General features: G+C 41.2%; 1 protein-coding gene across 2 annotated transcripts in view; it reads right to left on the bottom strand.

The window, feature by feature from the left end:
• Positions 1 to 1,104: 1,104 nt before the first annotated feature.
• The window catches only part of CSTF3 (cleavage stimulation factor subunit 3), a 57,942-nt gene continuing 31,397 nt past the window's right edge, over positions 1,105 to 27,649 (bottom strand). For both annotated transcript variants that reach the window (XM_053390433.1, XM_053390440.1), the window contains 18 exons: positions 18,349 to 18,381; positions 16,038 to 16,135; positions 14,417 to 14,483; positions 14,299 to 14,333; positions 14,067 to 14,193; positions 11,928 to 12,005; positions 11,526 to 11,688; positions 10,408 to 10,517; positions 9,705 to 9,821; positions 9,456 to 9,530; positions 8,494 to 8,637; positions 8,306 to 8,408; positions 6,857 to 6,926; positions 5,285 to 5,480; positions 3,828 to 3,981; positions 3,422 to 3,516; positions 3,214 to 3,274; positions 1,105 to 1,822 (listed from right to left, as the gene is read on the bottom strand). In XM_053390433.1, the coding sequence (XP_053246408.1) occupies positions 1,620 to 1,822; positions 3,214 to 3,274; positions 3,422 to 3,516; positions 3,828 to 3,981; positions 5,285 to 5,480; positions 6,857 to 6,926; positions 8,306 to 8,408; positions 8,494 to 8,637; positions 9,456 to 9,530; positions 9,705 to 9,821; positions 10,408 to 10,517; positions 11,526 to 11,688; positions 11,928 to 12,005; positions 14,067 to 14,193; positions 14,299 to 14,333; positions 14,417 to 14,483; positions 16,038 to 16,135; positions 18,349 to 18,381 (1,929 nt within the window). In that variant the 3' untranslated portion in view covers positions 1,105 to 1,619. The remainder of the gene's footprint in view (positions 1,823 to 3,213; positions 3,275 to 3,421; positions 3,517 to 3,827; positions 3,982 to 5,284; positions 5,481 to 6,856; positions 6,927 to 8,305; positions 8,409 to 8,493; positions 8,638 to 9,455; positions 9,531 to 9,704; positions 9,822 to 10,407; positions 10,518 to 11,525; positions 11,689 to 11,927; positions 12,006 to 14,066; positions 14,194 to 14,298; positions 14,334 to 14,416; positions 14,484 to 16,037; positions 16,136 to 18,348; positions 18,382 to 27,649) is intronic.

The following is a 27,649-nucleotide window of genomic DNA, read 5'->3' on the forward strand; positions in this document are numbered from 1 at the left end:
AATTCCATTTAAATATATTTTAATACTTTTTTTGAGAAGATAAGAAGCTGGTGGATAACTAAGCTTCAGAACGTACCTTAGAATGGTTCATTCAGATCAGTTCAGGTCCAGCTGGAATTTGTAAAAATCAGCTGCTTGCAGCATTCCGAATGCAGCGGTTTGTCTCAGGGTGTTAATTGCCATGCGATAGAATTAAACCGGTTCTTGCTGACATGGTTGTCTGGATTACAACCATTCTCCCCAAGACAGTTTTTAAAACTGTAGAAGGCTTTGGGTACCTTGCTAGAAAGGCAGTATATTCCCAGTTTGGAAGAACATTTAGGAGGTCCACTGTAGCTAAATCTCAACAACCGTGAGTGCTTTGTTTCAACAATATTGCTTCTTAGGAGTAATGTCACTGTTGCCATGTTTTTAAAAATGGCCAAGTCTTCAAAAACAAGGAAATTGGTCCACAGACAAATGAAATAATGATTTACCTAATTGTTTCTTTTTTGTTTATTGTAGACTGCACTGAAAATTTTATTTAAGACCAGTATAACAAATAGCCTTTTAGAAGGAGGCAAACCCATATACTGCATTTTAATTCATGGAAGCTACCCAAGGGGAGCATATAATAAAATTTGCCATGACTACAGTGCTGTTATGAAGGCTCAGCTCTTAGCTGAATCAGATGTAAAGAGGGCTCTTACTGCAGATCAGCCACTACTAATATTTATAACATGAAATAATGACATTCCTGGACATTTGCTTTTAGTCTGTCATGTATGTTCAGATACGAATTTTCTGAATAATAAATTGCACTGTAATAAGTTAATAAAGCTGTTAGAAGGCCAGCTGCGAGGGGTACGCCAGTATCCAGAAGGGAGCCCCAGCAAAGCAACTGTACCCAGGTTGTCAGAGGCTGTCTGGTACATCTTGGGCAAGTTCTGTCAGTGGTGTGGGGAATTTTGGGTTCCCTTGTTCCTTTGCCTTCTCCACAGGAGGAATCCTGGAGCTTGGTGTACTTAACTCCCCACCACCACTGCCTACAATGGGAGGGGAAGGAAAGAGCTGTCACCCCCTCTATCCCCAGGTGCTAGAAATAAAGTGGTATGAGGCATGACGTTATGGAGAGATCCTTTATTGGAAAGGAATGTTCTTCCATTTTAAACTACAAAAAACAGTTTCCATTCATTCTGCCATAAATAAAAACAAAGAATAAGGCAGGACAGACACTAAATGAGCAAACTGAAAACAACTTCGTTTTCCAGAGGTGTGAATTTAAAATATTTCACAATTTTTATGCTATCCAGTTTTTAAAATAAAACTGTCAGGACCCCTGCAAGATTTCAAGTGGTAAGATGGGGATACACATGTGAAGAGCAACCAAATGCAATTCAGACATTCTGCACAAATTGTGTTCAAAACCTGGAGCTCAAATTTGCTTGTTGTAAAATTCACCTGCCCTTTTCTTTTCTGATGAAGAATCAGCTGGTAAAAAAGAGGCACCACAGTAATAAAACAACCTCAGTTGCAAGATGCTTGTTAGAAACGTCAATCCCTTTTAAACATTTGATTTTGTAGAAGGAAAACAATTGTTACAAGTCATTTAGTCTTCATCATTGCGACTGCAACATGTCTCATCGGATTCGCTTTTGCTGTCGTGCTCTGTAAATGTCGTGAATTGGAGGAACCACTGATCCTTTTTCTTCATCGTCATCTGAATCTTCATTTGGTCTTTTTACAGATTTATTAAGAAGGGCATTATTTTCCAAAGGTCCATTCCCTTCCATTGTTAAGTCTGGTAGTCCCCCAGTAATGATTCGCACAGCTTCATCCACAGCTTTGGAACAGGGAAGAAAAATAGTTGTTGTTAGAAAGAATTATGTGGGCTGAAGAATTATGACAGTGCCCACCATTATAGGCTTCATTAATTTTATTATTTGTTTGTGCATTAAATTGTCCACACTAGCCTTCCATTTAATAACTCGCAGGGCAATAAAAAAATGTTTAGCAGGAAACAGATGAGAATGGCTTTTGGAAAATATTTCATTTTGAAATTCTTGTTTCAAATAAGATCACAGAAGAACAAGCCACCGGTGTGCTTTCAAAAAGTATACTCAAATTATGCAAGTGTCGTGTTTTTCAAGTACAGCTCTTTACAAAGGCCAAGTACCGATGTAATCTTTTAATATTAGAACTAGAGCAACATCCTCTAGTAAACCAATTAGGTTATGAAATGATATTCCACTGGGGGATTGAATATTGAGGGTTTACACTAGATTTTGCGTTGATTAAGAGCTATACTTGAAACACACACATCTGAATATTTGATAATAGTTGTGGTATATAATTATCTGCTATAGCCCTTGCTTGCTGATTTATTCAAAGTATGCCCATCTCTTTGACATTACACACTAAAGCTCAAAGGCACATCTAAAGGCAGTGCTTTTTTTCTTTTTTTCAAAAAAAGTTTAGGGGTACTCTCATTTTCCTACTCATATTGAAACACTGCCCCTCAATGAGGCCAAACTTAGATTCACAAAATGTTTAGGGGTGTGCGTCCCCCCAGAAAAAAGCACTGTCTAAAGGGATAACTGACTTGCATCAAGAAGTTGCGTGTGTGTCCATTTTGTGTTGACAAATGTGGGCCTCAACTTCAAATTGTAGCATTCACCCTGCAACAGGTGCCAACCATGCAGAAACACATTTGCTACTGAAAATGCGAAGTGGTTATTGTTGAAAATAAATAAAAAACAGCACAGTTAACAAAACTGAGTGTTGAATTAATTCCACAAATATCTTCAGTTCTATTGATTTCAACAGCAGAATATTCCTGTGTCATTATGGGTGCAAAATCCTACTTTTATCTTTTATGGGGTGGTTGTTAGAACCATATAGCCAGCGAGTCGCACATGTATTTAAAAAAGCGTGGCTTTGTAATTTCAGCTTCCGTCTTACAGCCACTTCCTTTTGCTTTTAATTCTGTGGACTTCAAGACAGGGTTCTCTATTAACAGTAGTTACAGAAACTGCTAAATATTTACTCACTGTCCTGAAAATAAGAAAAAATACCATTTTGGCTAATTTGAGTACACACATACAGCAATGTCATTAACCTTAAATAGTGTGATTGTCAGTACCTCAGATAGCCACCCCCAAGACTTCAGAGTTTAAGTGAAGTAGTACAGTCTAGTGATGCAACCATGCATTTAAAAGGACAAAAGCAACTTACTGTCTGGGAGTTTGCATCTCCTGATAATCTCCATGAGTTCATCCACTTGCACAAAGGGGCCCTGCAAGAGAAAAAAAGATGGACCATTTAACAGGAAATGCTATGGTAAAAACGAGTGAGACTAAAGAAAATGAAATGTTTAATGCATTGAAGCAAAATACAACCAGATTGCAAAGTCATTAAAACATTTCAGGATCTCATGACCAACCTGAAAACACACGGGAGGTGGGAGAAGCTTCATTAGAACTACAGCAGCAGGCGGGACTGGAAAGACACCACCAGGGACTGGATGCAAACCTGGAGCTAGTAAATAATAAAACAAAACACATTTAAGTCTTCATGGCTCTTGCAGCTAAGGAGAACCAACTGCATGCTGATGGGAGTTCCTTTGGTTGATGTAACTGACCTTACAAGCACTATGCAAGAACCAACAAAAACCTCAAACTTTTGTTTATTGTACTTTCCAATTTAGCAGAGAATTGGAAGGGTATAAAACATTCTAGTTGTGTGCCCAAATGAGAATGAACTGAATGAATTGAAGCTTTTAAAAGAAACAGCCAATCAGAATAAGGTAGACTTCTATTTCACATTTACATGACTCGATGTTAGCTTACGTGCTAAATGTCTTGGCTGAAATGGAATCATCTGCTGGGTATCTGGTTTTGGATACTCTGGTTTTCTGTCCGCTTCATCTTTTAGCACAGGCACTATTGAAGGAGCCACAACAGGATCTGGAATTATGGTTGACAGCTTTGCCCGAGACACATCCTGGAAGTTCATAGCATGAGAAGAAGCATAAATAGCATGAGAGCAGCTCTGCTGGATCAATCCAAAGGCTGATCTATAGTCCAGCATATTGTTTATCATGTGACCAACTGAGTGCCTATGGGACGCTCACAAGCAGGAGGGGATCCCATAATGCTCAACATAGCACTGGTCCAGAGTAGCATCTCTGTTTGCATAAAGCAACAATGGACACCAGACCAAACCTTGCCCAGTTTTATGGAAGAGAAGTTTTCTGTCTGCTCATAATTTTAAAATTTATCAACTGCCTTTGTAATAAAAGTTTGCCTAGAATTATTTACAACAAACAATGCAAAATATTAAAAATACAGGCAATGCATTCTTAAATTCCAATTTACAGAATCAAAAACTTGAAACATAACAGATAAAGCAAGAAACTAGCTCCATATTGATTTAGGAACTTGGCTAGGAAACAGTAAGGTAAATGCACCAGCACTTCATATGTAAAGACGCAGGCAGGCAACTGATAATCAGCTAAGAGCATTTTAAGCTGGGGTCACATGGGAAGGATGTGGTCAGTGATACTTTTTAAAGCAGGCAGCAGTCTAGAACCTGAATGGAGTAAAACTTGGAATGGATTTAATGCTGGCTTTTTAACATCTTCTGTTGAGCTGGACTTCACCTTACAGGTACCACATGGAGGTGGTTTAAATTGTTCCACACAAGCACTGCTATGAAGTGTTAAACCATATACTTGCAACAGCTTACTATGCAGCTGGTGCGATTTTCCAAAATGGCAACCTTTCTCTTCTCGACATGAGAAAGAAAATCGCACCTGCCATGTGGAGAGTGGAACAGACTGCTTCAGGAGGTGGTGGGACTTTCTTGGCTGGAGATTATTTAAGCAGAGGCTGAATGGCCATCTGTCAGGGATGCGGTAGTTGCATCCTGCATTGTATATTCATCATCAAGCAGGGGGATAGACAGCATAATCTCCCAACTCCCTTCCAACTCTGTGATTCTGTGATGGTCTGTGATGGGAGCTACTGCCCACAAATAGCTTATCATAGGGTAACAGCCACCAATTTGGAATAATATGAACTGTTTTCTACATGGTGACAAAAACAGTAAAAAAGAAACGGAAATGAATAGTAATTCCAAACAAAGAGAAGGTGTTTTTGCTTGTGCTTGAATGGACATCTAAAGGCTTAGGAGAGTTAAGGGGTTTTAACATTTTTAAAGCAGCACTGAAGGCATGCAAGTAGCAATGCTATGGAACTGCATTCCCTCTCCAACTAAACATTCTGGAATGTCATCATCTCCATACCTTATAACCAAGAGCTTTGAGTTCACTGGCAGAGCAGGGGTACAGATCCATGAACTTGTATCTGTCTACTAGTAGAGCTGTTTCTTTGCCCTCATATTCCTCCTTGAAGGCTGTAAACCTCCGTTTCTCCACTTTAAGTATGCTAGCCAGGTCACCAATATTACTTTCAAAAGCTAAAAATCGGGCCCATATCTCTCTGTGAAAGAAAAGACAGAAAGAGAACAAATGTTCAAAAGAAAACATGCTCAGCACACATGGCCTGCAGTAAGTGCAATCACTTGCAACAGTTACCAGCAACCAGCAGGCCCAATCCACTGCAAGCCAGCTGCTTGCCCACTGACTAAGGAACCCCCTCGTCTGCTCTTTCCAGTGGCTTGCAAGATGGAGAAGGGAATTGTGGGCAGCTGCCGGTCAACTATCATGTCTTTATTCTACAACCAGAAGCCATAGCAGATACATCTGCTTTGTACCCAGAGGGCATCCTAGAAGGCAGCAATGGCCAGTCTGTGTACACCCAGGGCAGCAAACCAGCGGCTCATAAGCAGCATGCTGATAGTAGGTAGGGCCTGGACTCCCTCTCTCCTGCTCCCCAATCTTATCCCCACTCATGGACACAGACACACGCATAGATCTTTCCCCTTTTCCCTGCTCTCTCACTCTCTCTCCATCACACACACACACACACACACACACACACACACACACTATGCAAGGAGCCCACTGGTTCACTCCTAGGTAGTTTACAGTGCCAAACAGCTGGGAATTGGTAAAGGGGCCTGCAGACCATCTGTATGCATTGTACATGCAGCCCTGGCAAGGAGTGCCAGGCAAAGGAACTGGTTCCCTGCTGCTGGTGCCGCTTGCTAGGTGCTTCAGGTTGAAAGCAAGAAGCAACCAGTTGGTGTGCATGCCCCCTCTGCACCAAGGGCGCAGGAGAGAGAGTCCTTATAGGCAGAATGTAGAAAGAAAAAAGCTGCATGCAAAAACCGCATGACACTGCACTGTAACTGGAAGCTGTGGTTGCTGGGGGAAACTACTACCTGATACTGACAAACAAAAATGGTTAACAGCAGATAAATGTCTAGCTACCACTTACATAATTCCCAAATTCTACTTTTCCTGGAATACGCTTCAGGCAGCACAGAGTTGGCTATGAGGCTGTGGAGGGCATTTGCCAAAGAAAGACGATCTCCGTGGGTAAACATGGAACGAAAGCAGGAGGGAGGTATAGATCTGAGCCCCTGTGTGTATGCATGCAAGCAAAAATGCCCCAAGTGCTCTGAGTCTATATTCTATATTGGCCAAATCTACTTTCCAACAACACTCCATATAGCAGTTATCTTCACAATGGAGATGAGAGCACGTTCTGGCATCCAAGGAATGAACTCCATAGAAAATTCTTACAATCTCTGGCTTCTCTCTCTCAGCAGCTGGCTCCTTATTTAGGACGAAAATGGCAGTACAGGCTGCAACAACCATCCCCTCATTAATCTGTGATAATATCTATGTTGTACAAGGGTTGTCACGTACAGCAAAGCAGACGACTTGGAATGGAGCTTTGGCGAAGCTTACCCAGATTTCTCAGGTGGGAGGCTCCCTGAGGTTAATACTCGTTCAAACAGGACTCTTGTATTATTATCCTCTATTTTAAAAAAAGTATTAAAAAAGAAAGATGAAAACAAGCTTTAAATATATATATATTAAAAAAAACTGGAAATTACGGGGGGGGGGGGAGAGAGACAATATCTTGACATAATTTCAATTCCTGTGAAAGATGAAAAACCCAATTTGCGACCCCAATTTCATTATTGCTAAAGTAATCTCAGGGAGAAGAGACACACGGAGAAAAGGCTGTAGAAAAAGCTACGGAAGTCTCACTTCTACTCTGCAGAAGACACACCCACAAATTACAACTGCAGCTGAGAGGTAGGTATAAAAACACACACTAAAATGAATTAAAACAACCAGAACCATAAAATAAGAATTAAATACTCTGTTTAAAAATTGATGGCAGCAGCAGCAGCAGCACACTTAAGTACTAAACAAGAAGCAGCTGCTCAGGACAATACTGGCCATTGGTTTTTTGTGCCCTTTGTGTTCTTGCAGGCTGCTGATTTTTCAATCTGAAGTCCTCACTCAAATTAACAGTCTATGGACTGGATCTGAGTTTCCTGCCTGCAAACAGCAAGACTCCATCCATACACAAAATGTTCCTCGAAAGGCGGTGGTGATGATTTTCACCAGTTGCCCCTTTCCCTTTCACCAATTGCCCCATACCTCCTGTGCTCCTCTGGAGGTTGCTACAACCCTCCAGAGCAGATTTTCAGAGGGATGCAGAGGGAAGAAGGAAAGCCCTGCCCACCTTCCCAAAAAGCAAGTGGAACTCCTCACAGCACAAGTCCGAAGCTAACCCAGTTGGAGAACAGTTGTGAGATTTGACTGTTCTCAGGTGTTTGCTTTTAATTTCATCCCCCAACCCTCCAGAGGAGAATTTTGATATTGTGGAGGACGTCAGGAAACAGGAGAGCAAGGGGAGTAGAAATCCACTTGTGCAATGTTGGGTGTCTCCCACTATCATCCTGATTTTACTGATGGAGAGAAGAGCTGGGGAAATAGCAGCCTGCCTACAATTACTACTGAGTGGGGAGAAATTTGAATGAAAGGTTCTCAGCTCACAATCTTAGCCACAATTCTATACAAATTATCTACATATAAGCTATACATTACGATGCATCAACATCCATCTACACACTCTTGAAGTCAGTTTTCCCCAACACATTATTGGCTAAAGACCTGACAAAGCAAGCAGTATGCAAAACAATGAGCAGCGAAGTCCCATCTGCTCACTGATGATATAAAATGGCAGGATGCCATCAATATCAGTGGTAACTGAACTCTGAATCTTCACAGGTTCATTCCAAACAAACTGCTCTATTTCAGGTAAAGAAGGTTTTTGTCTTGAAAAAAACATTGTAATCCCAGGGACCAGTGTAATGAATTATCCCAGCTCCCAGAACTTACCATTGAGATGAGAAAGATAATCAATATATGCCAAGACGTATTCTGGAATGTCTCCATATTTCTTTAGCCCCAACTCAAAAATCTTAAAGGCCACTGACTTGTCCTGCAGATTTCAAAACGTTATTAGTTGTAGACAGAAGAATCCAGAGGCTGAAGCAAAAGTTTCATTCACTGTGTTGCAATAATACCTTGCTGCAATAATACTCCATCAGAGCAGCTGTAACATAGACATGATGACGGGTCCGGGCATCTTCTCGTGCCTTCTTAAATATCATCCTGCCTGATTTTATGCCCTCTGCTCGCCTTGCAAACTTCATATACTGAATATATACCTGAAACATATAGGTGGAAAAGGTAGGATCACCTTTAAGCTGTGACTCTGTTTTTAGAAGTCAACACCATATTAAAGGCATGGCTTCTAAACCATAGTTGTGACTCGTGAAAACATGAGCCCAGGTCTGAATACCATCCTAAGCCAAACCATGGTTGGTTCTAAATAGGGTCACAGCAGCAGAACCAGCGGAGGTACAAAGAGGCCACACTTTCCCCTTTCTAAGCAACAGAATGCTTGCTCATTCCTAAGTTTGGCTTGCTGTTATTTGTGAGCAAGGCCATTCTTATTGTCAACAACAGCTCTGCTCATAATTCTTTTTAATTAAGTGGAAGGTTAGAAACAGATTACATGAAATCTTTCAAATTTTACTGAGTCACAAATTATACACCACAGATATGGCAAAACAGCTGAATAATGTACAAAAAAAAATTGGAAGAAAAAAGGCAATTGATAACAAACATTGAAAATGTGACTGATATTATCTATACATTTTCAACTGGAATACTTTAGGAACTGACCAAAGAGAAATACACAACTTTTTATCCTATACAGTGGTACCTCAGGTTACATACGCTTCAGGTTACAGACTCCACTTATCCAGAAATATTACCTCAGGTTAAGATCTTTGCTTCAGGATGAGAACAGAAATCGCGCAGCAGTGGTGCGGCAGCAGTGGGAGGCCCCATTAGCTAAAGTGGTGCTTCAGGTTAAGAACAGTTTCAGGTTAAGAACGGACCTCTGGAACGAATTAAGTACTTAACCCGAGGTACCACTGTAGTCATCTCAACAAGGTGAAACAATGAAGATTGAACATACCAAAGTGGGATCAATATCTTCAATAGCTAAGAGCCGATTATATATGCTGTGCACCTTCTCATATTTCATCCGACTCTGAGAAAATACAAAAAAAGCCCATGTTTAGTTTAACTAGTTTATGCTCAAAATTATTACCAGACCTGCTTATTTGAATTTGCCAATATTAAGTTCTCCAATCAAGATTATGCACAAGAAATAAGAAGCTGGTTGAACTGGAGATTGAAAGAATAATGTCACCTAAGGACTCACCTCTTCATAATCTGCATATGCAAAATAAAGAAGCATGTTCTTTTTTAGTAAAGTGCTGATTGCTCGTTCATAAATATTTGCAGCTTCATCACTAAACAGTTTAGCATTGTTCATGTCCTGGAATTGAGAAAATATGAAATAATCAACTAATTGTAGGACCAGTATGAAAAATAAAAAAAGTTTTCAGTTCTGTGCTCATTAACAGCTCTACAGGAATATTGTAAACCCAAGTGTAAATTGTAAACCTTGTAGCTCAGCAGCTACAATAATGGATCTTATTAGAAACATGTGATTTTACTTCACAGGCTAATTGTAAAAATTGAATATAGTTTAACAACATGGTAAATTCAGAATACTTAATTATTTTTATGGACTTGGTATTTTTATTTTCTATTTTAAAGATCTCCCACAATTTTAAAATGGGATGATATATTTTTGCATATGATCCCATACAACTTTGATAGAATTAACCACTTCATTGTCAAATAACAAGGTCCCACAAAACAAACAAATGAAAAGATAGGCTGGGTCCAGATTAAATTAGCTGAATTTAGTTGTCACTGAAATCATGACTTGCCTTAATCATGTCTAACTTCACACTGATCTCAATGGACCCAAGTTCAACTTATTTAGTTTAGTACCAATAATAGATATGTTTAAATGCTGTACATAAAATGCAGTATTTCTTACTGTCTTCTCTTACCCCTTTCTCAGCTAGTAGTTTGCTGGATTGCTCGAGATATTGTGCAGCTTCATACCAAATATCTGGATGATGTCCCAGCACCAACAGGCATTGTTCATATGCAAACATCACTATGGGAAGACATTGAAACAAGATAAATTCCTAGTGGGTGGAACCTTACAAGCTGAATCACTACCAATGATTCACAAATGTAACTAAAAATGCAGGTCTCTTAAAGAGCCAGCCACATGATCTCAAGAGCCGCCCTCTTCAATTCTATGCCCTATCAACATCTTTAGAGATTTCCAGACATATAATTCCTGACCCCTCTCCAGCTAATAAAATGCTGACTTTGAAACTATTGGTGGTCAAAAAACGCTGAGCTCTGTCCTCACAGGAAAGTCTCATTATACATGCCCTTGAATGGCAAAAGGACCAACGTGATGTTTTCTTTATAAGATTCCAAATGTTTTTGCACCCTAAGCCATGGGAGCTTATGACTACTGTTTCAAGAGGCACCAACAGGTTCCTTTTGGAAATTATCTACCTATGGAGTGCTAGGAATATCTAAGTAGAAACTTTTCTTTCTGGAGAAAGGCAAAGTTCAACAAGGTAAAGGTAAAGGGACCCCTGACCATTAGGTCTAGTCACGGACAACACTGGGGTTGCAGTGCTCATCTCGCTTTATTGGCCGAGGGAGCTAGCGTTTGTCCGCAGGCAGTTTTTCCAGGTCATGTGGCCAGCATGACTAAGCCGCTTCTGGCGAACCAGAGCAGTGCATGGAAATGCCGTTTACCTTCCCGCCAGAGCGGTGCCTTTTTATCTACTTGCACTTTTTTTTGCATGCTTTCGAACTGCTAGGTTGGCAGGAGCTGGGACCGAGCAACGGGAGCTCACCCCGTCGCGGGGATTCGAACCGCCGACCTTCTGATTGGCAAGCCCTAGGCTCTGTGGTTTAACCCACAGCGCCACCTGCGCCCCATATGCCCACGGCAATCAATGGGATTTAAGTACACAGTCCGGGCAGCTAGGTTTGTATAGTTTGTAAGAGTGCTGCACCCCAAAGTAACATCAGCACGGCTTAATTACTATGGTTATCTTTGCACTATTCCTAAGGAGCACAACAAAAATGTAGTCACCTCTCTTTGTTATAAGGGTTTGGTCTTCAGTACGTAAAGGGTTGCTCTTTTCCCACTGAATATATTTCTTCCACATGTCTACCTGCTGAGCTTCTTGGGGAGTATTTTGGGGTGGGACCGAAGGAGCATTGCGGTCCAGACCTTTCATCACAGTTTCATATTCCTGAAGAGACAGGAAGAAACAGAGAAGAGGTTTTGTTAAGGTGGGCTTTGAAACAAAACTTTATATTATATTATATATAATATAATATAATATAATATAATATAATATAATATAATATTTATATTTATATTATATTAAAGTTACTCCTTTCTGCTGCAGCTGCAGCTCAAGCATGCAACAAATATTCATGCTGTATTAAATCAAGACAAAAGAGGAACAAAACAACTGGGAGCCTGTACCTTAGCCACACGTCTAGCGTTCATATAATCTCTACTGCGATCTTCAATCATTTTCTTAGCTAAGTGGATGTTTATTCCCTGGAAGACAGAAAACAAGAAGTGAAGCCCTGCCCAGGACCACAGTAGGCTTGCAGTCCCATGCATGCTTCCTCATTTGTAAGCATCATGGAACTCACTGAGACTTAGATAGCATTAATCAACATAGAATTGCACTGGAAAGCTGTCACTTTGTACTTATCCCCATGTAAGTGGTGAAATAAAAGCTGGGCTGCTGTGGGGGTTTCTGGATGCACAGCACCCCTGTGTGAGAAAGGGAGGACTCCCAGGAACATCAAAGGGGGAACTAGCTGCCTGCTGCTGCCTGCTTCCCAGTGGGACTCCTGAGCTTTCTTGCCTCCGGAAGCCCTGACTTGGCAGCTCCCAGCAACACCTGAAACTTCACTCCCAGCTGGGCATTTAGCTGGGCTGGTGGAATAAAAGCTGGGCTCCCTTTGGGAAGAGCCACTTCAGTGGGAGAGCAAAGACAAGGGATGCCCCCTTAACACTGTCTGCTGTGGGGTCGGCCTTACTCTGATTGTTTTTATTCTTCTAAGTGTTTGGGCTTTTTTATTTATAGCACCAATCCTGGCCTGACCACACTAGCTGCCAATTGGTTTCCGGGCCCAATTCTAAGTGCTTGTTTTGACCTATAAAGCCTTAAATCAGGCTTCCTCAACCTCGGCCCTCCATATGTTTTTTGGCCTACAACTCCCATGATCCCTAGGTAGCAGGACCAGTGGTCAGGGATGATGGGAATTGTAGTCTCAAAACATCTGGAGGGTCAAGTTTAAGGAAGCCTGTCTTAAATGGCTCAAGACCAGAATACCTCAAGGACTGCCTCTGCCCATATGAACTGACCCAGTCCTTGCAATCATCACCTGAGGCCCTTCTTTGTGTGCTTCCTCCACAAGAGGTCTGGAGGATGGAACTTGAGAACAGGCTTTTTGTGCAGTGGCTCCCTGTTTTGGGGATGCTGTCCCCACGAAGGCTTGCCTGGCACCTTCATTACGTATCTTTAGGCACGTGCTGGAAACATTCTTCTTCTCCCAGGCCTTTGGCTGATTAAGCAATCTATGACCTTTTCAACAATGTGTGTGGAGGGGTTATTGTTATTATGTTATATACAATTTTATTCTACAATTTTATTCTGCTAGAGAAAATGGGAAAACACTTGTCATTTGGACTGGGTCCGGCTCAAAGAGGGTAAAGTTGCTGTTTCAGTAGGAGACAATCCTATGTTCTGCAGCCCAGTGGTATTAAGCATATACAATCATAGAATTTTATAGTTAGAAGAGATGCCAAGGATCATCTAGTCCAACCCCCCGCAATGCAGGAATCCCAATTAAAGTATCCATGAAATGATAGGCACAGGTCTCCCAAGTCAGTGAACTGGACCTCCTCGTTCTCTTGTTCCTGGCACTGGGAGATGGTCGTTCCCACTGTACAGTGGTGCCCCGCAAGACGAATGCCTCGCAAGACGGAAAACTCGCTAGACGAAAGAGTTTTCCGTTTTAGAAGTGCTTCGCAAAACGAATCTCCTATGGGCTTGCTTCGCAAGACGAAAATGTCTTGCGAGTTCCTGCGGGTTTTTTTCCCTTCCCCCCCCTTTTTCTAAGCCGCCAAGCCGCTTATCCGCTAAGCTGATAAGGCGCTAAAAGCCGCTAATAGCGCTAATCCGTCAATGGGCTTGCTTCGCAAGACGAAAAAACCGCTAGACGAAGAGACTCGCAGAACGGATTCTTTTCATCTTGCGAGGCACCACTGTACAAAGAACACCATCAAATGAAGAATCTAAAGATGGCTGGAGGACCCAGGATCTTTAAGGCAATGGGAGTAGCCTCATCCACCTAGAATTGGGGCAAAAGTGTACAGGCAAACAAACAAAAAGTCCCAGCAATTTTGAGAAGCAGGTTTGTGCTGCTTACAGAAAAAGACTTTATTGTCCTGCTCCTTCTGTCCACCCTTCACAATGTTTTTCAGAGGTCTACACTTGAAATACTCAGAAAGGGGCTTGCAGAGAGCCTATTCAAGTAACCTCACTGCTGCAGGTCGAGGAAAATAGCTAAATCTTGTTTGAACATCAGGCATCTTTTTATTTACCTCTTCATATTTGTTATAATCTCGCCAGAGTTGCTCGATGTTGATCATTGGGTTCACACAGCCCCGTTGATATACCCTGCGCACAGCAGTTATCCTCTGGTTTTCTGCATAGGATCCTACTGCTTCACTAAATTGTGAGGCAAGACAGTAACATACCAGCAATTACATACTGCAACCTGTACGAATATTAACACTGCATTAATTAAGAGAGAAGGCAGATTTTTGTACTTACACGCCTTTCAAAAAATTGATGTAATCCACCCAGATCTAATGTAAAAATATATAGAATCAGAGCAGTGAACATTTAATCAAACACCACAAATAAATATTTAATGTGAAAAGAAACATACCTGGTACGACATTATTTCCATGCCAATTTTATCCAGAGCAAAGTCATATGCCTGAGCCATTTTTTCTCTGGAGGAAAAAACATACACTATTAGAGCCACATGGTAAAATTACTATTAAAATTACAAAAATTATAGTTTTAAACTACAATCTTAATAAGCAGTGCCCATCCTAGTGATCACAGAACAAATTATGCAAGGAGGGAGCTGCAGTCTAAGACAAAAAAGAGGTGGTAAAAGAGCATCTAGCTATTTTAGAAGAATTCAAATCTCCAGGGGGGAGAGAAGACCAAGGTAACTACTGGCTGGTCAGCTTGATGTTGATAGCAGAAAAGGTCCTAGACCAGATAATGGTTGGACTGTGAGGACTTAGAAAAGGATACCAGATGAATCTCATTTCACTTGGTAGATCAGGGGAATACTGTGGACGTAGCGTATCTTGATTTCAGTAAGGTTTTTAACAGTCCCCCATGATATTCTTGTGGAGAAGCTAGTAAAATGTGGGCTGGATGAGGTAAGTGTTAGGTGGATTTGTAGCTGGTTGACTTAACCAAAGCTCACTAATGGTTCCTCATCATCCTTTTAATATTTTGAAAGAAATGCAATACATGCCTGCTTATATGAGGGGATACTATCCTGTAAATGTTGCTCTTATTGTTCTTTCTCTGGGTTTAAATAACTGGTTTTGTTTTTAGTTGTACAACCCTTATTGTTGTTAAGCTTCTTACATGGGATGTGATTGGAAAAAATACTTAAAAGAGTAAATAAAAATGGCACCAGGCATGGTTTGTTGTGGCACTGTGCTGCTCTGACTATAGAATTCTCTCCCTAAAAGTGCAGATGGTAAGAACTTAGTTAGGTTTCTAGTGCCAAGTGAAAGCATACTTGTACTTCCTGGCTTTGGGAGGAAATTAGCAGAGATTACCCAAAATCTCAGGTTTATCCTGCTCTGACAATTGGCCTCTTAGTGATTGTATTTTATTGCTGTTTTAGGTTTATGATGTAATTTTATATTATTTGAGAACTTGCCCTGCAATTGCTGTGTGTGATGAAGAGCAGTCTAGAAATTTCGTAACTAAATCAAATAAACAAAACTTGTCAGTGGGAGGGGAATCAGAAACAGCTGTGACGATCACGCCTTCTTTGGATTACTAGATCAGTGGAAAAAAGCAACAGATCCTTCTGATATCTTGTGTAAGGCTGCTTCAGAAGTGCCACTTTATCCGCAAATGAAGTTTAATAATCAGCTGGAAGGAATCAAGAGGCATATATACAATGACAAAGAACACCATGTAGGAGTCAGTGCTGACCCAAGTTTATGGCACTAGGCCATCTAGGACAACATTCTATGTTGGGTGTCCCCACGTGACCCCCACTGGAGCCAACCCTTTTAAATGTCTTGCTGAACCTTTCAGGCATCAGTTCCTGCCTTTACCAACCCCTGTCTTGGTGGAGGTTGCTTCACCTTGCTACAAGGGCAGGTCTACACAGGAAGAAGTTGTCTAATTATTACTTTAAATGAGAAGCTAACTTGGGAGACTGTGATCCTGCTTCAGCATCCTTAACTGAAAAAGGAATTAGATTGCAATAAAAAAAGAAGCTAACACAAACAGCATTTACTTACTTATAACTAGGTAGCTTCCCTTTGGTTTCTCGCACATACGAAAGGTAGCACTTCCATAAGTCAATGTGTAAAACTTTCATAAGGCACCTCTGAAACAGCTAGTCACATTGAAGAAAAACAACAACAGGAATCCATGAATAGACATCAGGAGGCACTTTGGAGCTTGAACAAACAAACTAAGGTTCAGTCTGCATTCCTTTTAAAACAGACAGGCACAGTCTCAGGAATAACAGCCAAGTCTTAATGTAAAGGTAAGGATGCTGTCAGAACTGTGAAATGCACCCATCTAGTACGAGAACCTTGCAATTCATGCATCCTCTGTTTGGCATAGTGGTGTACCTCTGTTTTGACATTGCCATTTTACACATATTGAAGCACAGGTAAATTCAGATAAACCTCTGAATTACTGTGTGTAGGAGCAGTAAATAAACTTTGGATCACAGCTGAAAGGACTAAGTGGGACTGGGAAATATGAGCATAACAGCAGATGAGCATACAAGGAGGAATGACTTTACTAAGTGGTTCATCCATTTATCTGAGTGGTTTAAAACCTGTTCTGGAGAGAGTTGCACTCCCCCTAAAGCAGGGATTGAGGCAGGTAAAACTGCTGCTGCAAAGGAATGATCAGGAGCCTTAAAAGTGTGCTCCCAATTGTTCTTTGGTAAGTGGTGCTTTAAAAATTTCATAATAAATGGATCAACTGGGATTGGTTTCACTTGTGAGCTCCAGAACAGAGCTCCTGACTCTGAGTGCAGACAAAGCCTGTGGTAGAAACTTTTGTAACCCCATCTTGAACTCAAACCAGGATTGGAAAGAAAGAATAATCCTTTTCAGCTCCATCTTAAGCAAAAGTCAGGCTGCAAAGGAAGAAGGGAAGAATCAAGAGCACACTTCTGAGTCAGCTTTGAATCTTCCTTTGAAATCTGAATCATCCAATGTCATATATAACATCAGGTGATTGACAAGTAGGCATCCCTCCTACCTGTAAGAAGTGGCCGATGGAGGGCAGACCAAAGCCAGCTTCCGAGGCTTGTAGTTTGGGCTGCTCCTAGATCTATCATGTCACTGAACGCAGAGGTGGCCTCAGTGGCACAGAGTGCCTTTTATCAGCTGAAGGTGACATATCAACGGCAATCTTACCTAGACAGACAGCTGTGCTTTGGTAACCTCCCATTTGGATTACTGCAATATGTGAGGCTACCTTGAAAAATTCTGCGGGTCCAATATAGGGCAGCAAGATCACAAACTGGGACTAGTGATTCTGATCATACTATGCCGGTACTTTGCCATCTACACTAGCTTCCAGTCCATTTCCAGGCTCAATTCGTAACACTGCTGTAAAATTTTGAGGTCCTAAGTGGCTTGGGGCCTGGTTACCCAAGGGATTCCCTCCACCCATTCTTATCCTATAATCTTCTTCAGAGACCTTTCCCAGGATGCCCCTTGCCAAGTGAGTGAAGCAGCCTCATGTGATATAGTGAATGAAATGGCCTTTTCAAAGGTGGCACCCCCACTGTGGAATGTCCCTTCCCTTCCCTTCATGAGGGCAAAAATACAGACTCAATTCATACTTAATGGTAGTTCCCTTATGAGTGCCACAAGAATGTGAGCTCGCAGACTGGCATCACTCACACAGAGGCGGTGTCTGGCATCTCCATGTGGGAAATGTTTGTGTAGTTGCTACAATTTGCATGAGTGTAGTACAGGCATCCCCAACCTTCGGCCCTCCAGATGTTTTGGATTACAATTCCCATAATCCCTGACCACTAGTCCTGTTAGCTAGGGATCATGGGCGTTATAGGCCAAAACATCTGGAGGGCTGCAGATTGGGGATGCCTGGTGTAGTATCTTGAAAAGGACTTACCAGATTGCATCAACCATGGTGGCTACATAGACAGTATCCATATGGAGGGCAGAGAACCCCATGTGGTTCTCACAAATGGCACCTGCATGTAAGTACTTTTGAAGTCACAAGGCTAGGGGCAGCCCAACCTCTTTTTGAGGTACTCACATGGGAGTCACCACTAGGCCATGACCCCAAAACCTTCTTGTGGAAAATGGGTCTTCAAGCAGATGTTAGAAATGGGAAGGGGTGTGTGTCTCTTCCTCTTTCCAAGTTTCTTGCCTTTTGCCACAAAGTGGCAGACACTTTATACTCAATTTCCAAGGCAAATGCTAGCACAAATTAGCTGTTTGCAAGCTTAAGACTGACTTCTCCACATCACTTAACGAGGGAGAATAGATGATCCATGTATTTATTTATTCTTCCTTCCAAATCTATTTAAAATATAGGCCATACTTATACACTCACCTTTTCTACTTTGTCATAGTTTTTTGCTTTTATCTGTAAAACAAACAAAACTCAAACGGTTAGGTCAATCTTGCACTAAAGAAGTAAAAACATTCTACATTATTATTTAAGTCAGGATGGGGAACCTCCAGCTCGTGGTCTCTTAAGACTCCTTTGAGCTCCTCCCCACACAGGCACTGCTCAGCTAACCCTCCTCAAGTGCTTTTGCTTGGAATGTGTCCTTCAGTTACGACTAATAGTTTAGGCTTGTGTATGCATTCCTGGCTTCTGTGTGGCTGATAGGTAGCCTACTGCACCAAGTTAAGAATTTCATTTGTTGCCCACACGCTTTTGCCTCTCCCCACTGCCCCTTCGAGGACTGGCCTGCCACCTCCAGAGATTGCCTATGAGAATGTCGTCCTTGGGGTGAGGGTTCTGCACCCTGATCTAGCTTCAGTCGATTTGGTGCTCTAGGACTTCCATTTCATCATTAACTGCAAAATATTCTTCAACTTGATGAATCCCACACCACCACCTTTTTAAAGGATAATACTGCTTTCCCTGAAACAACTGGAACTCTTCTTACGAACAAGACATAAACCATTTACCGTTACATACTAAAAACCCTTTATGTGCATTTCATTCGGTATGGAGTTGGTTTTGATAACATTTATGTATGTCTAGCTATGTGTTTGATGCAATACTTCTTGCACAAGCAGCCATCAAAGCTTGCCAAAAATGAATGCTTTACCTAAAGCTTACAGGGCACCCATTTATGGCAGTAAGAACACAAGAGCCTGCTGCACCAAGCCAGGGCCCATCAAGTCCAGCACCCTGCTCTCACAGTGGCCAACCAGATGCCAGTAGGAAGCTGGAAGGTAGGACCTGAGTTCAAGAGCACTCTGTCCTCCTGTAGTAGTTTTCAAACTTTGTTTCAAAAGAACAGTGTGATTGCTCTGAAGGGTTTCCTCTATGAAGTAGCTTTTCCATTGCAGATTTCCCCCAGCTGCAGAGCATAATTTCAGTGGTCATAGAGCAACTGTGATTATGTCTAAAAGGCCTAGCTGGTGTTAAGTTTCCAACAGATGGGATTTTCTTAGCAGACAAATGTACATGGAATGGATTGCCTGAAGAAACAAAATTTGAAAGCCACTATTTGGGTGCTTTATTTTTTCTCCACGTGACACTGTGGTCATATTAGTGAGAAGCTTCCAAACAAGCTACATAATATGTAGTGAGGGTCGCATGCACCCTGCAGTTGTGAGCTTCCATTCCACAGTACAGGTGAACAAGAACACATTGCTATGCACTGTCCAATTTAGCCACAATTCCAGTACTGTCTCTTCGGAAGAGAGGAATCTCTCCTTATTTGCTTCCAAGCACTAGTTCCTTTTGTAAAGGAATTAAATAATAATAATTTAGAATCAGGACTCAAAAGCAGACCATGGAGACTGAAACCCAGTCTAAGAGCAGCTTGGATATTACTTAGGCAAGAATAGGGTGCCCAAGTCTCCGGCATTTGTGCAATGTCACATCTGAAACAAAGGTTCTGCAATGAAGCCTGCCCTATCATTGTACATGGAACATAGCTGTAAATCAGGGGTAGTCAACCTTTTTATACCTACTGACCACTAATGATCTTTCTTGATGTTAAAATTTCCTTACCGCCCACCAGTGCTCGGTGGAAGGAGGATTCAGCTTGTGCTGTAGAACCCCCTACTGCCCATCTAGAATTCTGAAACACCCACTAGTGGGTGGTAGGGACCAGGTTGACAACCCCTGCTATAAATGAATATGAAGCACTAGGAACTTATGCAGCCTGTTCCTGATCAGCAATGAAATGTTCAAAGTCACTGTAAGTGCTCATATTTTTTCACCCATGTCTCTGCATTCCAACTCAGTCTGCAAAGATCCCCATGAGTTGGTAAGTTTATATTGCTTTACATATCTGATTTCTAAAGTACATCTACAGGGCTGCAATATTCAGGATCAGCAGGTGCACTGTTTCAGTTCTTCTGATCATCATAGTCCAGACATGTGGGGTGCTTCTGTCTGTACTACCACTGACGGGCAAAGCTGGCACAAAACCAAGAGGGGCTGCAAAGTCTCTATTGAGCCTTTCCAGACAGTAAGACGTTTTTCTCCCTTAGCACTAAACCATTATTGCATCTGAACACTTCCCTGGCAACCACAGGTGACCAGGAACTGCATGCAGGTGAGTCCATCAGTTGAAACATAGAGTGCTCCATTCGTCCGCTGAGCTCAGTACAGTAGCCAAGTGGGCTGCTAGAGGAGGGAAGCCCCTTCATCCATGCCCAGCATTGAAATACAGCTCTCTGCACCTTTTCTGCCAGCCTCCCGTAGGCTAGTAATTTGGGGTGGGGAGCAGGCTACCATCTTCTAGAGGGTATTTACAAGGTAGCACTAAACTCTTAGTGCTCCTGATCCAGCACATGAAAGAATATCCCACTTATAATGGAAGGAAATGATTTAGCTTCACTGTGGGGTGCTGCATAGCATAACCCTGGTCACTAAATTGCTTACAAGGGTAGATGTCTACTCCAGCATAAGAAGGGAAGAGTGCTTATCCTTGAGAGACAAGGAGAAGAGAAATAGCAAAAGGTTCATTAAATGGAAGGGTGTTGCTGTGGAAAGAAGAAGGAATTTTGATGATGTCTCCAGTTTGCATGGGGGATTAGAGCACAAGAATCTACTCTATACAGAATCAGACCACACATTGACTGGCATTAATTTCCCATGTTTGTAGCAAGATGCTGAAGATGCTGGGGATTGATCCTGTGACACTTTGCATGTTCTATGTTCTAGACCCATGGTTCCCAACATGGGGCACCCGCCCCACAGAGGGCAATTTGATTTTTAAGGGGGGCAATTCGAGAATGAGTTATTAATAGTGAATGGCCTTTTAGGCTTCCTCCACGTGAATAGGAGTTCACTTTTTGAATAATAAGAATTATATGTCACGGGGGGGTCAGAATTTTAGAGATGCTTATGTGGGTCGTGGCCAAAAAAAGGTTGGGAACCACTGTTCTAGACGCTAGATGAATGATTCCCTGCTACAGTGATATAGCCACAGAATACTCCTCCTCTGCCATTAATCTTTTAAAAACAAAACTAAGAATTAAACTTAAAAACAGTTTATAAAATGGTGCATATAGCAGCACCAGAGATTTCTATCACTCACTGGACAGGTAGGCACTGTTTTGTACCAATGACACCAGTTAACATATCTTCCACACTGTATTCTCAATTTCATTGCTAGCTGGGGGAAGAATAGGCTTTCCCCAGTAACAAGTATTTGTCCACCACACAAACACCAGCTGCACATTTCTTCCTACAAATAAGGAGCTGTAAAGGCCCAAAACTTGCATGTCTTTCCTTGTGACATTTTCCATGCTGAATGTTTTCAACAGAGAAAGTAGAAAAGCCTTAGATTTCAATTGTCCATTTTAAATTAAATCCTTGCTCATTGTTGAGCAAGAGAGGCTGAATTAAGATGTGAAAAAAGAAAATAACTCAAGGAAGCATAAATTCTAACTCTCTTGCATCCAATTTACAGGGGCACAAAAAGATAGGTAAAGGTAAAGGTACCTCTGCCCATACAGGCCAGTCTTGACAGACTCTAGGGTTGTGCGTTCATCTCACTCTATAGGCCGGGAGCCAGCGCTGTCCAAGGACACTTCCGGGTCACGTGGCCAGCCTGACAAGCTGCATCTGGCGAGCCAGCGCAGCACACGGAATGCCATTTACCTTCCTGCTGGTAAGCGGTCCCTATTTATCTACTTGCACCCGGGGGTGCTTTCGAACTGCTAGGTTGGCAGGCGCTGGGACCGAACAACGGGAGTGTACCCCGCCGCAGGGATTCAAACCGCCGACCATGCGATCGGCAAGTCCTAGGCGCTGAGGTTTTACCCACAGCGCCACCTGCGTCATTCACTATTTTTTTATTTCTCTTTCTCTGGAACAAGGTGGAAGACAACAGGCCATTGACATGAATGGTAATTGTGCAAGACTATAGCAAGACACTGTTTTAAGACACACAGTGTCTCATATTACAGAAGTCCCTTTGTGTCTAACAGGCTTTGTAAGCCTCAGTGTGATTATACAATATACCCTTATACACCCAAAGATTTTCGTTTTACAACCATAGCTGAGACCAGTACAAATGTATTTCCTAGGAACATATATTGCAACAATATTTAGTTGAAGAATAAATGAGGGTATGCTATTTTTACCATCAAATTCCTTTCGTCTTTATAAACATGTCAGCTTTTATGTCATTATATATGAAAACTTTTCTATTTCCACTTTCTCATATCTTGTTTCAAACAGTGGAATAAGAAATCTGTGTCATTCCACTCTTTAAAAATGCTTGTGGCACAATCACCTGGTTTGGATGACTGAGATTTCTGCCTGTACGTACACTCCTTTTACAGTGAGCCATGATTAAATCAAGACGTCTTCAGCCACTGCTTCCCATTTCATCCCAAACAGGAAACTATGGTTACCAGCCTTGGAACAAACCAGGATCATAAACCAATTTTTAACTTGGCTTGCTCCAAAGCTGGTAACCATAGTTTCCTGTTTGGGATGAAATGGGAAATAGTGGCTGAACACTTCCTGATTTAATCATGGCTCACTGTTAAAAAGCTGTGGGGGGGGGGGGAGAAAAGATTTCTGCATATTACAGCCAACGTAGAACAAATGTAGCCTTTTTTTTAAGCGTTCATTTTTTAATACATCACTAGAGTTAGTGATAGACTTCAGACAGCTTATGAAAAAAGAATGAAGCAACTTCAAAGGATGCACCTACTAATGTCATGATAACTAAACTGAACCATTTCATCTGTCTTCTAATTATCAGATTCTGGGAACAAGGGGTTGGACTCGATGGCCCCTGTGGTCTCTTCCAACTCTATGATTCTATGATTCTATGAAACAGGAGCACCACAGCTCCGTCTTGCAATGGCTAGCAGTTGCTTTGTGGATTTTTGGCTCTGCCCCCAAACAGTAAAAACTGTATTACAAGCTGCTTTTGAAATTCTTTTCAGCTCCTAAGAGAGTCTGCCAGGAGGCATGGGAAGCTACTGTTTGAGAAATATGAGACTAAAGTTCACTGACTAGTTAAGATACCTTATTTTAAGCCCTGAAGACAGAGGTGTTGTTTTGCTAACAACGCCCCCCCCCCCCCGGTTATTAAAGCTATTCTGTAAAACTTAAAGGCAGCAGGAGTTTGATTACAAACTAGCCAATATCTTAGCATCGAGTCTATAGATCATTGTTAACAAAGAGAAGATGCAGGTTCCTTTTGTTCAACATTATATTGGTTCCATCTCTTTGTTACTACAGAAATGTATTTGAGGCTAGATTTGCCAGACATGGCTTCTAATATTTAGCTAAATAGGTCAGGACTCAAATGGCTGTACCATTTTCTGCTTACACATTGGGGCTTTAAAAAATATATATATATACCTCCTTCCCGCACTAAGTCACCTCCCACCTCCCATGTTGTTCCTGAAGGAGCTGCCCAGAGCAGAATTCAATGTGGCGAAAAGTAAGAAGCACCAAAAGTAAAAAACAAGAACATATTACCGGTATTTATATTTAGGAAGGTATTGTGATAGAAAGTCTGCCATCTCAGGAAACAAAGAATTACTAAAGAGATCATGGCAAATTTGAGTGGAATGACAGTGGTTAGGGAAAAAGGTGGAGAGAGAAAATCCTCCATCAGAGATTTGGATACTTTTTTTTTTTGCTTTTAACATGTCAGGAAAGTTATATCTGGATCCTTGAAAAAAAATTAATTGGCAACTGTGTATCTGAAGCAACTAAAAAGCTGCTTTATGTAAAAACAAAAAGCTATAATTAAAGGTGAACTTGTGGATCTAGATGTAACCAGCTTTGCTCCCTGCTCGTAGTCTGAGTTACCTTCTTAATTATTCTTATTGCTTACTAATATTAATCCAGGCTAGGAAACCAAGTACTACAGAAAAGCCCCGATAAAATAAATATGATAAATTAAGAATAATCAACACAGCCAGAGAAAAAATTGAAAGCCGTGTCAATCCACAGAAAGAAAATTCAAATACATTTCAGGTATGATTTGTATCCAGGGATAATATTATTAATTATAAGTGCAGGTATTTCCATGTGACTTGCTTGAAACGTATTCAAAATATGCAAGGTTTTCCAGTGCAAGTCTATATTTGTATATTCAGAAACAAGTCCCATAGATCAGGATGCAAAAGATAGCAGCCTCGCAGAACCAATTACAATGCATACATCTCAAGAAAAGCTGACTGAATGTTCTAGTGCTCCTCTTCTTTAGGCTCATGTTGATACTAAAATAAATTAGGATAGTATGTAAACTGTGTTGTGGCCTGAATCCATTCTTGGCACAGGCATATAAGCATCTATTCTGGGGAAAAACCTTATTCTAAAAAAAATAGTTCAGAAATTTGATTGTGTTTTTTTCCAAACTAACTGCAATTCTGATAAATTATTAGACCTAGTTTCAGACACCTTTTGACAATTCAAACTCAATCAGATTCATTGAGTTTATCAATGAAAATCAATTTCAGGCTACATGCAGAGTGAGTCTATTTTGATACACAGAAAATTTGAGGGAAATATAGCATTTCTTCCAACAACAGCCTCTGAGACGTAGTAAAGATGACTTCTTTAGGACTACATGCAATCTTTTTTTTTAAAAAAATGCAATGCAATCCAATAATGTAAGTTGTGAATACAGTGAATGTGTGTATCATAAAAGTACACCTGCCACATAGCTGGGATTGCTTTGGCTTCCCGTTGAGTGGCTGCTACATAAATGGGTGAATTGAGCCTCTATATTTTGTTTTCAAATATTAACGTGTTACTGAAAGTCAGGATCCATAAGACTTGGATATGCCCAGTACAATTTGGCTTCTTCCTTTGAACAGCAGACCTGCATTCTATGAAGCTCTTGAAAATCTAGTCATATTTACAGTTTGAAATCAGTTTGCCATGAAGAACAGGCCTATTGGACAAGCAAAAAAAGTGGCAGAGTAAAAATAAGGTGGTAAAACCAGCAATCGTAAATTTTAAGACAACTGCAACCGTTTGTCAGAGGTTAGCCACTGGCTGTGCCGTGCCGTTTGCTTATGTCAAAAAGTTAGGTTCTTTCTCAGTTTCATCTGTAAAAAAACTTTGAAATGGAAGTTTTGGAAACTGCTTTGAGGTGTTTTAACCATCAAGTGGCATATGAATTTATGGAATACATAATAAAAGGTTTAAAGTTAATCCTTGATGAAAATCTTGCTTGCAGCTTACGAAGGATAGTTGGGATGGCAGGACATTTTGGTTCACAGGCTAGGAGAGTAAGAACACAAATCTACTTATATATTACTAGTGTATCAGCTGGTCTATTCAGAAAATCAAAGCCATGTAGCCTGGCTTTCCCAGCATTCGTGCTACCTGGAGGCTCACAGTTGGGCAAGTTCTGCGCACAGCATCATTTTAAGGAAACACAGAGCACGGTTGCCAGCCTGTGAAAAGGGCCACTGTTTTACCACCTGAAGAGCTGAGCTTGTACTTGGCCTTTTAAGAGTTACTTTCTAGCCCTGTCAGAATACAATGATCTGAAGGCACACAATGCAGAAACCTCACTGAAGCCAAGTCTGTTTGCTTCTGGTCAGCATCTTGAGGAGACAATATAGGAACCCATGTATGGCGAGTTCCATGGTGGAAAAAAGGGAGGGGGCTGATGTAAATAAATTTCTAGCAGAATATTTAAGGCTGATATATGATAGTCTGAATAAGCAGTTTTGTTTTCCAGTAAACAGATAAGAAGAGACAGGGCAGTATCCAAAAAAGAGGTTTTGAGTTCCACTGAACAGATGAGGAAGATGAGATGGTTCTATCTCACTAGCACCTACGAAATCCCACAAGTCTTATTGGTCTTCCACAACTTCGGCATGGTACTGCTTTGCAATTTGAAACCCACTAGATCACTGGATGCAGTACTTCCAAAGCAATGTACTTCCAACAATGTTTAACTAACAAAGGCAATAGGCTTTGCCCTTGTTAAGACTATAAATCCCTCAGCGCTCGGGAACCCAAAAGGATTCCATAAAGCTTTGAAGACATACTCATCCACTTTGAAAGCTTTTCAGTCAATAGCCTAATTGGCTAGCGATACAGGAAGTTGGCTTACTAGACACTGACATGGTTGTTGCTGTGTGTCCTTCCCCACCATTTTCGGATTGGAATTTTGCAGAGCTTGAGCCAGAAAATGGGAGTAAGAGTACCACTGACTCTCGATTCACACCAAAGAGCACAGAACTCTGCATAATACCGTATTTTTCGCTCTATAACACGCACTCGACCATAACACGCACGTAGTTTTTAGAGGAGGAAAATCCGTAGGCATGCCACCCATAGGCATTCCCTCCATAACATGCACAGACATTTCCCCTTACTTTTTAGGAGGAAAAAAGTGAGTGTTATGGTGCAAAAAATACGGTAATTTCTATGACACTAGCTGTGATAACAGCAACTTCTTCCCAATTGCTGTTGCATCTCCTTAGCCAGCTGAATTGTTTTTAGTGATGAATGGTTTAATTGACCCAGGATGTCTTCATTCTTAGCAGTTTTCAGCTTTCTGTAATATTGATTTTCATTTGGGAGTTGCAGCTCAAGTACAAAATCAAGAACATCAGCACTCTGGTTATGACTCATTGTCTTGAAATATTTTTTTCAGTGTCTTCACCCATGCAGTGTAAAAAAATATGTACTTGGCTGTATGACAATAACCATCTGAAATTTGACTGATGAATGCCACTTGAGTTTGAGACTTCATTTGGCCTGGCTACAAGCCGTGATTTGGCAGAGTGGTTCTTTCATTCCTCTGAATAAGCACCGAGAAACTGAAAACTGTCACCCCACTGCAATGGTCACGGTAGGATCCCGTTTTGTCCCTTATCTTCTTCAATGTGTATATGACGATTCTGGCCTGCTTTCAAGTGTGGGAAGGATAATTGAGAGCACATTTCACCAGTGCTTCAGTGTCTGAACTACTCTTTTTGGGCACAATCACAATTCAAGTTGATTACTGTCAAGTCTTAAATTATCTAGGACAGCTCTATTAGACTGACTGTACTCTCAGATAATTTCAGATGTCTTTCAGTAGCTGGGAATAGGTTGGTATGAGAATCTGCTTAAATTTCACAGTAAAATGTGTCCCTTTCAGGGAACAATAGAATTATTATCAAAGGAACAATGATTAGTAGACAGAGATAGGATAGTATGAGGATAAAGTTATGAC

Source organism: Podarcis raffonei, chromosome 1, assembly GCF_027172205.1.
Source record: "Podarcis raffonei isolate rPodRaf1 chromosome 1, rPodRaf1.pri, whole genome shotgun sequence".
NCBI lineage: Eukaryota > Metazoa > Chordata > Lepidosauria > Squamata > Lacertidae > Podarcis > Podarcis raffonei.